The sequence below is a fragment of the Arachis duranensis genome, chromosome 7, assembly GCF_000817695.3.
Source record: "Arachis duranensis cultivar V14167 chromosome 7, aradu.V14167.gnm2.J7QH, whole genome shotgun sequence".
Taxonomy (NCBI): Eukaryota; Viridiplantae; Streptophyta; class Magnoliopsida; order Fabales; family Fabaceae; genus Arachis; species Arachis duranensis.
This window is the reverse complement of record NC_029778.3, coordinates 17,642,136-17,655,080: the sequence shown is the minus strand read 5'-3', so window position 1 is coordinate 17,655,080 and position 12,945 is coordinate 17,642,136. Positions and strand designations below refer to the sequence as shown.

The following is a 12,945-nucleotide window of genomic DNA, read 5'->3' as shown; positions in this document are numbered from 1 at the left end:
GTGGGGGACCTTATAAAGTGAAATTCATGGTGGGATTATTTGAATTATTGTGGACAATTTCGTCCCCAGTCACTCTAAAGTTGTATTGTTTTCGGAGAATGATTGAATCCATTATTAATATTATTGATGTTGCCAATGACTATAATTTACAGGTAAGAAAGAACAAAGCGATGGTTGAAGCTATGACAAAGAGAGGAAAAATATTAGTAAAGAAAACGAAAGAGCTCAGAAGTGCCACTTTTCGTCGGAAGATTCAGACGATGGTGACAGACCCAGCCATCACAGTTGACACAAGACTCGTCATAGCTCTCTTAGAAGTGCACCAGCCGGGAATCGAACCCGGGTCTGTACCGTGGCAGGGTACTATTCTACCACTAGACCACTGGTGCTTTGATGCTGCAGTTATCTGATTTATTTTAAATATACTTTTACTAATTTGGTTGACATATTGTAATTTGTAAAGTAAAATATGTTGATATATACATGTAATTCTCATTTAGATAATGGCACGTATGACTTTCTGTGATTTATTACCTACTAATATTTTTCCTTGTAATAATACTATGGGAGCATTTGTTTTTATTGTTATTTATTTGTTTTATTACTATTGTTTTCGTTAAACCGGAGTCGAACATTTAACATGAAGTCAAAAAAGAATCTTTCATTAAAATTTGTTACGACATCGTAACAACCTCATAGTTTAATAAACAAATTTTGTATAAAATAAAAGAAGAATTTGGGGGTAACACATTTTGGAGTTTTTAAATTACAAAAATGAAAATGATAAAATATATGCATTTTTTCTTTTAAATCACATTTAGAAACACATTTTTCAAAGTGAGCCCACTCTTATAAATATTTAAATCTTCAGGTTAAAAACTCTTAAAATGCCTTTGTAATATTAAGTATATGAAACTTAGAATTATAATTATTACAAATCATACATGTTAATAAGGCAAAAAAAATGGTATCTATTGAAACTAAAACACTATGCATTTCAAAATGCAGCCTTAATTGATTGTCCTTTATAGTTTTCCAGGCCTGCAATTTTAGCAGCTTCAACTCATATAATTAGATGTATTTCGATTAATCATGGATCATCCTTATTATTAATTACGAGTCTTCTTTAGTCTGGAGAAATGGTAGACTCAACTCAACCAAGGGCGATAATCTATAAGGGTACTCTCCGGAGAAGTCCCTTCTCTTTATTTTTATTTTTTTTTCTTTCTTTTTTTCCCAATTAATGTGTTACAATAAAAAGTTCCTTAGAAATAATATACAACTTATATCCAACCAAATAATCCAAAAAATGGTACTTATGAGCTACACAACATAACAAAAGCTACATCGCTACACAACAGGATGAAAACCAGGAATATTATCAATGAGCTACATATGATAGAAACTACCAACTATTGTTTCTCGGGGTCATCATCAAGGCTATTTGAATGGCCATGGACTCCACCAAGGATAATGCTGTCATAAAGAAAAACATCACATCTAATTGTCAAACTCGGAACTATATTCTCAATTTGAAGAAACATGAGAGGAAAAAATAAAATAAAATAAAATAAAGGAACCAATACACATTGCTACTTTAAAGAACAGAAATCATTTTCATATGCACAAAGGTCATTTAATCTGTTTCTAATTTTACACTTGAATCATGGATAGGGGTTTAGACAGGACAACTACCGCAGTACCTTTTCTTAGTGAGAACAGACTATTATAAATCAAATAAGAAATAACATTACTTTTTCTTCCAAAAGCAGCACCAAGATCAATGCATTTACTTGCAATTTTCTTCCTCTAGCCCTCTATCAAACTAGTCTACAATTGATCAAACTCCTCTATTAACCCTTCTTTTTACATAACAAATCCTTCGTCGCTCTAATTGTTCTGCAACCTTTTTCTTTTTGATACGTTAATTCCTGATCTTACACCAGTATCATGCAAAACCACCAAATCCAAGAAATTAGATCTAGGAGGAATTAAGTAACAAAAACCACACACCGCAATTATGCTGACTAGACAGAATTCATTACATTCCAATCTCTCATTCATAAATAATGAAAATTATATCTCAGCTCAGTAGAATATTTTTATTGTCATAAATGATCTCTCCCAAGAAACCACATTAATATCTGTAATTGCATCTCTAACAGGCCCCCTCCCGCAGGAGGCCAATGTGGATAATGCACAAACCAACACCACCTGCTAAATTAAGAGTGATAATAACTGAATACAAGACCACTTGGTCATAAAAGTTGAGAATATGTCATGAACCATCTCTCTCAAAAGCTTAAGCTATTAAATCAGAAGACATGAATGGCTTGCATTGTTTCCCTAACTCAACATGGCAGATTTAGGAGTTTTGTGCACTACTGGTATGCTATGACTTACCTCTTCTCACTTTGGGTAAAGCATATGAAATCTTGAAGACTCTACTTCATTGTAGAACAAGCAAGGTCATGCATAAAATCATGGGCAAACACACAAATACCCCCAAACAAAAGTAAATTTATTACACTAATTGCAACTGACAGAAAACCATGTGTGGAATTCCATTCCGATATCTAAAATTTTGTGGGTTTATACTTTAAAACTACAAACAACAAAACTATAAACTCAGCTTCAGGAACATCACCCGATATCTACATCCCTAAATAATCCAGAATAAAAACAGGAGTGGAGATCAAAAAAAAAAGTAAGCAGAATGTACACGCAGTTTTATACAAAAAGACCAACTACAGCAAGAAAAAGGGGAATGAGGGTGTCACAACACCCAATCTAGTTTAACTTTAACCTAGTTTGTTAGCATCTAAGGCTAGTCTCAGCATTTCTCACTTATTCAGTACTCTCACTTCTATGTATTGGACAATCTCTGGAAGAGACCCAGAGTTGAGGGAAGCTATCTTCATTTTTGAGATGCATGCACATTGTTCATACTTCTTAGTTCTTACAAAATCGGCTTCCCTTGGTTGCACCTGTTGTAAGGTAGGCAAATCATAATTGTTTCCATGTATTGACCATTACGGTTAATGATATTACATATTCACCATCCTTCACTGGCACTCAGTGGGAAAGTGGAGGAAAGTCATCTTCATTCTTCAAATGATAAGCTCCCACGTCAATCCTGAATCCCAAACCATAGACACCCCCTTAAAGGAGAGGAAAACTAGGAGCACAAACTATGAACATGTAATGGTCTAAGCATTAAAATATGCCAGTGGTTTAACATCATTTGTGATCTCTGTACCAATGAATAAGTATCAACAGAGATGTTATATTACCTTTTGTTATCAACTGCAGATAATGAGTCAGAACTCTCCTCTGACACGACCCCTGTGCTGGGAGCAGAGCCCTTAGTAGTAGAAATGCTTGATTCATGGAGATTGCTAACTTCAATTCTTGGTGGTCCATGATGCTGAGGGCTTACAGTACCAGACTCATGCTTTTCAGACGTGTGAGGGAAACCGTTAGAATGACGTGGGCCCCATATGGCAGGTTGGCTGAAATACGTTTCTGATGATCTGGACTTAGCACTGCCAAGAGGAGGATATACTTCAAGAGGATGTTCAAAACTTCCCTCCACAGACAAATTCAACTCTTGTAGAGTAGGAATGAAGCCATTGTTACGACTATGTGCATGTCTATGTTGTTGCCCATGAGCACCAGATGCTTGGCTCCGTCCCCTTCCTGACATTGGCCTGTTATCCCTATATGGACGAGATGACTGCAAAATTATGAGCTTTATAATTAGAACATTACTGAAAATATCATCTATATACCTAAATAGTTCAGGTGTGCATTACCATATTAGGGAAGTATGCGCCTGTTCCTCGGAGTTTTCTCTTCTCTTCTGAACCAAAAGGGGGGATCGGTAGAGTAGCATGATTAACAAGGTAAACTGGTCCAAGAACACCATTTGAATTTGCCTGTGAATGAATGCTTTGATTAATCTGAAGACACTGCCTAACAGTTTCCCAAGGATTCCTATTCTGTAACTTTGGAGACCTAGGAGGACTAGGCACCACAAGAGGAGAGACAGTATAACCATTGCACATCTGACCATATTGTAGATTCCTAATGTTACTTTCATAATCCCCAGCCAGGTCCAATAGGGATTTTGTAGCTTCAGTACCCCAAGATACAGTAGTAGTGTAACTATCACTATGAGGAAAATTATTTTCAAAGACATCAACTGCATTTCTCGAATCAACTAGCCCATAAGACACCACACTATTTTCATCAAGATTTGACCTAGAGTTGTTCTCCATAACATGCTTCTCTTTCTCGTCATCAATAAGAGAATTAACTGTTGTTTCATTAGAAGCAATCCCATTTGAAAAATATGATGCATCATTACTGCTTGCAAGATCCAAGCCTCCTATTGTTGCAACATCCTTAGAATCTTCAACTAGTTTATAAATTGGATCTGCATTTTCATCCCCAGATGAGTCAACTGATGGCCCTGCCAAAGAGGAGAAAACTTTTACTCCATTCCTTTCTCTTTCATTTTTAGTTTGACAATTATGTTGATTTCCAGGTAAACTTTCCACTTTGGATCCGGTAGAAACAAAGAAAGATGTCTTGTCTTCAGAGCACACTGCAGCCTCTGATGTTCCTGAGAAGTCAAAATCTCTAGGACTACAACCAAGACTCGGAGTTCGCATGTCATTCCCATGATTGCATCCATGCCTATCCAATGTGTTCGCAAAGAACCTATTAAGCTCATCTGCTATTCTATCTTCTGGTAGCATAAGAATCCAGCCAAGCTTTCGGGCACCATACTTAAAAGCACTGCGTATTCGATAGAAATTACCTGAAAAAGAAGAAAATAAACATTGTTCTAATGAGAGAGTACTAGACTATTAAAAAAATAATGGACTAATACACAAACGCAAGACACCTACAACTATTTATTATGCCACACTCGAGATTCATAATGGATTGTACATAAACAGAATCTAAGAACACATAGCGGCAACAGTGATGTGGTAGTGATGTATACAGTAGCAGGTTAATATCAAGTTGTGTCTGTTTGCTCATATATTTCTTCTGACACACTAGAAAACCAGGACTGTTGAGCATTGGAACCTTGAAAGCAATGAACCTTGACAATACATCTGCTACTTGGGGCTTTTACTAATTGCTATATGTCAATCAAATCCTAATAATTTTTGCACTCATCTCTATTGTCTTTCACAAATCACTCACTGGTCCACAAGTTCTTTTTTTCTATCTGGATGACAAAATGCCTCCCCATGAAATAGTGTCCCCACTTCATCAATTAGAGGGCCCAAATAAGGGCTTTGACATAGTGAAATAAAGATTGATCAATGCAAGAGTCAGGCCACTAATCTCTCCCACCACACGAACATTACCAATGCCCACATCTGCCTTCCAGTCTCCATTTACCAAAATCAAGGCTCCCTGAATACAGTTTTTTGACCACTAAGGAATAGGTACTTGAATAAACTTTGACAAATATGGAATAGGTACTGGAATAAACTAATATTGATTTAGAAATAGAGACCTCAACAGTATTTGGAATGTCAGATTATGAAGTATATCACCACTCAAAGTAACAACCAGAAAAGGGAACCTATGGACTCAGACCTCAGTCATCTCATCACAATTTGTTCATCCTTCCCCACCTGCCCTCTCCCCTTTTTTCCCCCTTTTCCTTCCATTTCTCATGAGAAGATATGCAATAATAAGCCCACCAGTTGCTCCTTCCTATCAAAGAAATAGTCATTCCAATCATCTTTCCAATTTCTCCCACAAACTCATGTAGATTATTGATCCCCATATTTGGTCCAAATACACACTGCCCTCCCTCAAGCTCGTCATTTCTCTCCTCAACAACATACTCTCTCCATTGACTCCCACCACCATATGCAAGTTTTTCATACCTAGATTTGATGCAGATCATTCTCCAATCTTTCTCTGGTCATCCACATATCCTCGCACAACCATGGGTTACAAAAATCATATCCCCATTTATAGGACTTTATATCATCAAGTAACTGCTGCGCCCGCTTTATATGCAACTGATCTACTATCTAATATTTAAACTTCAACAAAAGAAGATGAACGACCATTCAGTACAGAACATTTCAATCAAAGGTGTTTTAAAAGGCACAACAACATATTAAAACTGGAAAAGAATTTATATCAGAACAGAGCATAATGGCATATAAAACTAACGGGATATTCACTTCAACCTTTATTGACACTGCGACCAAGGTTGTTGTTTTCCTTTAGTGGATCAATGATGTTAAGATGTTTCTGAGGAAATGCACGAAAATTTAAATCAGGTCCCCTTGAAGGTACTGAGAATGATTCCACACAGGTTTTGATGAACTCCTCAGTCAGCAGAGTGTCTCCTCCATTTTCTGCCACCTCAGCTTCACACAACAGAGTCAGAAAACAACCTAAAAATACTATATCATTCAAAAACAAAAAGAGGGGGAATTTCATACCAACTATATTAGGCAGAGAAGATTTTCCAACTGGTCCCTTCAAACTAACACAATAATTATCCCAGTCGAATTTGCTGAAGTAGTCCAAAAATCTATAGAGAACCTGGATCGAAGGGCAAAGTGCAGCTCACTTAAAGAATGCATAGTCAGCATCAAGGGATGCAGATTTTCTCTCCTTTCTTTTCCTCATTAAAATGACCCAAATAGATTTGATGGAGAACTTACCGCTAGTGGACCATCTAAGGATACATGAAACTGATGGAAAATATACAGAACAAGTGTTTCCAGAGCATATGTTGATATCAAGCCATGATGAGCACCCAGAATACGACTCTCATAGTAGCACCAAGCTTTTATCAGTATAATGCTACGTTTGAAGAGATGATCCTTGCCAACAAGTCGATCAACCTAATTACGTAATGGAATTGTATAAGCATAATACAGTAAACATTGCACGTGTGGACACAGTACAGTACAAAAACAATAATGACGGACTACAATGTCTGCATGCATACAAGTTCTCCAAAGAATACAATACATAATACTTGCTTCTGTAGCCTTGATAATTGAATAAAATAAAGAAACTAAAAGATTGAGTTGAATCATCCTGCTTTCAAAATGTTGGCCAAAGTACATATGAACATGTTTCGTCACAGAACTTTTCATGATTTAAGTGGAGAATTGCCACATTAAGGGTACCTTTTCAAGAAAACATAACGTACTGAGTCCTCCTAATTGATTGAAAGAGATGTCTACAACAATATTCTGTACAATGCATTTGATAAGCTTAACCTGCATTAAGAAAAGGGGAGAAAAGGCACTTCAATATAAGGACCAACACTTTTTCTGTCCACACCGTACAGTGAAAACATATCAGATTTAAATTAACCAGAGTGACCATCATTCGCCCCAGATTCTATGCAAGGCTACCAACACAAAATTCACTACCTTTACAAAGATGGAAGAAACACAATGGTGATGGGTGAAAAAGTTTATGTGGCTTACTGAGCATAAAACACAAATAGAACAGTCTTAACAGAGCTTGCTTTGAAAAACTGACCAAAACACAAACATAACACTATAAACAGCCTGTTTTGAAAAGGAGGAATCATAAGGTAAGGGAAGAGAGGCAATCATGAATCATCTAAACATGTGAAAAGTTTCAATAGAGATCAAGACTAAAAAGACAGGGTCAATTCCATCCTAGAGAGAAAAGAAGTAATTCCTTTCCAAATGGAAAATTAAAGGAAATGCAGATTCAGCATTCAGGCTTATAATAACTCTGGAATTATAATTTTACGGTGGTCATTTGACACACAATGCTTGCAAACAGAACTGTATTCAATTTCCAATAAGGTGCCAAGAAGGAAGAAAAAACCTCTGCATCAATGAAACGAACATCCTTCACTTCATATTCAGCAGCTTCATTGATTTCCTCTCCTCGTAGAACAGTGTGAACATCCGACACTAAGCCATCCTCAATATTTTGACAACTGAGTGCAGTCAAATCAATATCTCCATCTGGAAGATATGTTTTTAAAGGAACTGACCCATATGGAAAGACCTGCAACAAAAGAAAGAGTATTTTAAATTTTAAGGTGAGCAAGCAAAGATGCATATATATATATTGACTGAATCCATCCATGTCCTCATTTAGTAGATTAAAATTACAGTGCACTATGCATCCTGTTTGTTTAAATATAATACAACCTCACTATTGCAAATTATTCAAATATGAGATTACAACCCATAAGTGATAATCCATTAAAACGAATCAGAAAATTCAACATTGCACTTCGTTAACAGCACATATACATACTATTAAGCTAAACATATATATCCAGAAAAGGGTAATTCTTATAGAATGATTATACACTTAGACCAAAATCAGGAATAGATACCCTGACCTGATCCCGGATTTATTCATTTCCACCACTATCCTAAGGTTCTGCCCTGCGATTCTATTAGCCATAAAAACTCAACCAACCAAACAACCATACTCCATATCCTTCATTCCTTCGGCACTTAGCTCCCATAAACACGACTCAAGCTACAGGACACTCAGCTTGACTGGTAACTAGCGGGTTTTCCTACCTCCGAATCAAGTGCCATTAGACAGGAACCCCCTCAACACATTCCTAAAGCTAAAAAGTAAAAACAGCAATCACCAACGTGCCATGCATAATCCACAGGCAAAAAGCACCGTTCAGTAAACACAAACAAAAACCCAACAACAACACTACATAACACAACAATCCAAACTCCCAATTGATGTGCCAAACACCATATACACACACACTTGAAATTGCTCAGCAAACTATAACAGAATCATCACAACACAAAACACAACAATATAACGCCAAAACCTCCAAAAACATCCAAGATCACAAAAAGAAAAGTATCCAATTCAAACAAAAGCTACATGAAGTAAAGCACAATTATGAATCGAAAATTCAATGAGCAAACACAAAAATAAAATAAAATAACACCTCACACCGAGCGCCATATCGAATCAGCCTCTGCACGTAATCAACAACCTCGCGGCGCTTCCGGTCAGCACCGAGCGTCGGCCTAATCCGGCGGAGAATCGCGGAGGTGGTGGCCTCGGCGGCTGACCATGCGTCTGCAGCGACGGAGCTCGGATCGGGGTTTGACAACGGCAGCGGCGGCGACGGCGGCGACGAGGCGCAGGGGCGATCCTCCCCGAAAACGACGCCGTTCACATGAAGATCGCCCATGACAAAACGACAGCGCCGTTAACCCCTAACGGTTTAAAAAAAAAGGAAAAATCCAGAAGACCCAAAAAAAATTGAAACGGCGAAATAAGCTTCCGAGAGCTCCGAACCCGAAATGGGGAGGCGAATTCGGGTACCCGATAACCCGAAACGGGTTTTGCGAACCCTCTGGGACGGAATTAAAAGGGGGAAGAGTGTGTTTGAGGTGAATCTAGCGACAGTGGGGGCATTAAGGGGAAATCATGAAATTGGGAAGAGGAAATGGGAGAGAGGGATTTTGAGGGAAAATGGGGGTGGAAATTCGATTCTATCTGGGGAAGAATATTGAAGGGGAGACAGCATGAAGGCCAAAAACCGAAAAAGGGAGAAAAGAAAATAAAATAAAATAAAATAAAATGTAAAGGGGTAGAGGGTAGAGGGTAGAGGGTAGAGGGGAAATAGAAAGTAGGGCTCTTTAGTTGAAGCGAGGAGAGGATTAGAGGAACTTGAACCAAGTCAAGCAGTTGGTCTCTTCTTCATTCATGTTACAAAAAATAAAATTTAGATTAACTCTCGTAAAATTTTTTGATAAAAAAGTTAATTATTTATGTCTTTAGATTTGAAAAGGTTGAAGTGTTTTACAGACATTTATAAATACATTTTTAAAATTATTTTGTAATTTTTAAATTAAAAAGACTAAATATAATTTTATATATTAACGAATATTTACATTTATTATTATTCTTTATAATATTTATAGGCCACAAAATTTACATACGAAGATATAAATGGTGTATATGCTTAAAAATGGTCTATTGTGTAAAATTACGTATAGTAGCAAAGCATTTCATTGGAGGAAAAATCTATTTTATTATAGTCTATTTTAATAAAGAAGAACAAATCATTCCTCTATAGATACAAAAAAAAAAAAAACAAGAAAGAAAGAAGCATTATGAAACTATTGTTTTTCTAATAAATGTATTATACTATTTGATTTATGCTGATTTATTTTAAATTTAGACTCTGAAAGTAGAATTATCAATCATTATTTCTAGTGTATCTTAATCGTAATTAACTTTTTTTTCTTTTTTCTCAAACATCTTTTTTTTTTTGAGGTTATGAATCTTCTTTTCTAATTTTCTTTCTTGGAAACTTTGATTTTTTTTTTCTAATCTATTAGCATTCTTTCTAATTTCCTTCTCTTTTAGTTTTTATCTATTTACTTATTTCTCAACTTATTTATTAACTCTATTCAACAATTTCTTTTTTAAAATACATATAGAATAAGTATTATCATCAAATTCTTTTCATTTCTGCAAAAAATTAACTTTTACTCGGCAAAAAAAATTATATGCACCACAATTATATCTTACAGTTACACCATCTACATTTTAAAAATTATTTTTTATATTGGTTTAATTTTGGTATTATAAAAACTGCGTAGGGTTTAAACTTGTGTATGGTGAGAAAAACTTCTTGCAAAAAACGACAGACAGGAAAAAGCTGTAGCTGTGACGTGTGTTGGATCACCGTAGAGAGCTTTCGATCACTAGAGAAATTTTAAGGAAAAATCAAGTGAGAGAACACAAGAGAAAATAAGATGAGCTGGGAACAAAAAAAATGATTTTTTTTCTTCTTATGATTCTTATTATTTTGTAATTTTTTATATATTTGATGCGGTGTTTTAAAGTTTGTGCGTTGTTGGCTTTATTTTTTTTGGTATTCTTGTGAGCAAAATAGTTTAGTGTTGGTTATTTCTTATTGTTTGTAAGTAGTGCTAGTGTGTTTTATGTGTTTGGATTGAAACTTCTATGGCTGTCTTTGTGATCGCATGGAATTATATTTTAGGTAGAGACTGGATGAGAAAAAACAAAGATGAGTCTCATGCTAGTCTTGGTGTGGTGGAATTTACTAAAATCTAAAATGAGACTTGAATCAAACTGAAGCTTAAACACAATTATATTTAATTTAAAAAAAAACTCCATTTCGTTCTTAGTGAAAAATATTGTCTGATTATTAAAAAAAATTAAAATCATCTCACATACAGCAAAATACTGTAAATAAAACAATTATATTTATTCTTCTTGAAATTGATAAGAAAATTTTGATTTCACTACAATTTAAAATAATATCCTCCAACCTCATATTGGAGTATAATTCCAAAAATCTTTTCATATTAAAATTTTTTTACCTCTACATTCACCTTTATATTAAATATTATTTTTTCTCCATATTAAAGTGACATTTATGAGTTGTAAATGCATGTGAATATTGCAGGGCTCATATTTGATTACTTTCTTTCATTGATGCATTCTATCATTCTTGTCTTTGTTTTTTTAGCTTGTTATTTTGTGTCAACTGTATTATTTTGTCATTTATATTTATTACAAGATTATCTTTTAGCCATAGTTACTCATTTAGCCATTGTCAAGTTTTTTATCTTTAAAACAAATTCAAACATGCTTTATCTCTATTTCTAGAGTTTTATAAACTAATACTACTGTAATTTTTTTGTCCAACTCACCAAAAAAAAAGTAACATCTATTCTCTAAATTAAAATTTTGATAAAAGTTTGATTGATGGTTTACTTATTTGAGTAGAGCAAAATATAATTAGCATACAAGTTAAGCAAATTTCATAAATAATATAGTAAAATGTGATTTGCATTTTTTTTAGTATTTTTTAACTAAAAAATTAATGTCTAATTTAATTTGTTACATATTTTAGCTCTATTTAAAAATTTATTATTAACAAAATTATCTATACAAGATTAACTTTATTGATATTTTTAATAAAACTAACTTTATAATTATAATTAAAATATCAAAACAGAATACTAAAATATAATAACAACTAATTTTTTATATTCATAAAAGAAAATGTCTGACATGATTACGAGAGAAAATAAGTAGTGCGAAAAAGTATAAGTTTTTAGTTGACTTTATCTTCATAACAGAATTTCTACTGTTGAGTTCAAATTTCATCGTGCTCTTTCAGTGTCTGTATATGTTCAATATGCCGACAAGCTCCTGAATCTCTTTTTTATTGTCTCAAAGATTGTACCAAAATCAGAGAAATTCGGACTCTTATAAGTATGTATTCAGTTTGTCCTAATTTGAAAAATTAGCTGAAGTAAAAACTCAATTAGAGAAATATTTTTTTTGTTCTATTCAACCCTATAATGGATTTGGATGGATAGAAATAATGATTTTCACAACCCTGAAGATGGGTGGGGGATGCTAACACAATGGTTAGTGAATTATAATAGTGAATTATTTTTTAATTTATAAATTTTAAAATATTATTATAAAAAAATTAATAATTATATTAATTTTAATTATTTTAATTAATTAATTAATTAAGTAAAATTATAATAAAAACTAAATTTAATTCTTTTTAATGAAAAAAGAGAAATATTTTAAATTTTTATTTATTATTTATAATACAAAAATTAATATAAAATTATTTTTTACGACAAATAAACCATAACTAAAAATTAAGATGAGAATTATGTATCCAAAATTCATATACAATACTTTGCAAAGTTAAACTTAATATTTGAGGACTATATATGTTATCCCAAAGAATATTTTTCAATAAAATATAAAGGGTAAAAGTTTGTTTTAACAATAAAAAAAATAAAAAATAAAAATAACATGGATAATGTATACTTTTTTTTAAAAAATAATAATTATAATTTTCATTATTCATCTAACTTTACCTTTTACTAAAAATTATTTCGG

The 12,945-nt window shown here is 33.8% G+C and overlaps 1 protein-coding gene and 2 non-coding genes across 6 annotated transcripts; all 3 read right to left on the bottom strand.

Annotated features, from left to right (window-relative positions):
• Positions 1 to 221: 221 nt before the first annotated feature.
• LOC127741022 (small nucleolar RNA snoR114) lies at positions 222 to 309 on the bottom strand. The gene has a single exon (XR_008001876.1). It is a non-coding gene; the product is annotated as a small nucleolar RNA snoR114 (small nucleolar RNA).
• Positions 310 to 318: 9 nt separating this feature from the next.
• On the bottom strand, positions 319 to 389 carry TRNAG-GCC (transfer RNA glycine (anticodon GCC)). Its single transcript has one exon. It is a non-coding gene; the product is annotated as a tRNA-Gly (tRNA).
• Positions 390 to 1,310: 921 nt separating this feature from the next.
• On the bottom strand, positions 1,311 to 9,681 carry LOC107458102 (uncharacterized). Of its 4 annotated transcripts, none has more exons than XM_016076317.3 (9): positions 8,978 to 9,681; positions 7,867 to 8,052; positions 7,188 to 7,280; positions 6,714 to 6,896; positions 6,489 to 6,591; positions 6,231 to 6,401; positions 3,816 to 4,825; positions 3,294 to 3,736; positions 1,311 to 1,476 (listed from the first exon to the last, which is right to left on the bottom strand). In XM_016076317.3, the coding sequence occupies exons 1-9, from the start codon at positions 9,224 to 9,226 to the stop codon at positions 1,413 to 1,415; spliced, it is 2,502 nt and encodes an 833-aa protein (XP_015931803.1). In that variant the 5' UTR covers positions 9,227 to 9,681; the 3' UTR covers positions 1,311 to 1,412. The 4 variants fall into 4 exon arrangements, with proteins under 4 accessions (XP_015931803.1, XP_015931801.1, XP_015931804.1 ...); XM_016076315.3 differs by having other exon boundaries at positions 6,231 to 6,413; positions 8,978 to 9,680; XM_016076318.3 differs by lacking the exon at positions 1,311 to 1,476 and adding an exon at positions 2,534 to 3,191 and having other exon boundaries at positions 6,231 to 6,413; positions 8,978 to 9,680.
• Between the last annotated feature and the right edge of the window lie 3,264 nt (positions 9,682 to 12,945).

Coding starts and splice junctions, on each gene's coding strand:
- LOC107458102 (XM_016076315.3), bottom strand. CDS start 9,226: ATGGGCGATCTTCATGTGAACGGCGTCGTTTTCGGGGAGGATCGCCCC. Junction 7,281..7,866: donor TTCGTTTCATTGATGCAGAG/GTTTTTTCTTCC, acceptor TTCTTAATGCAG/GTTAAGCTTATCAAATGCAT. Junction 1,477..3,293: donor TCTGCAGTTGATAACAAAAG/GTAATATAACAT, acceptor TCTTTATGACAG/CATTATCCTTGGTGGAGTCC.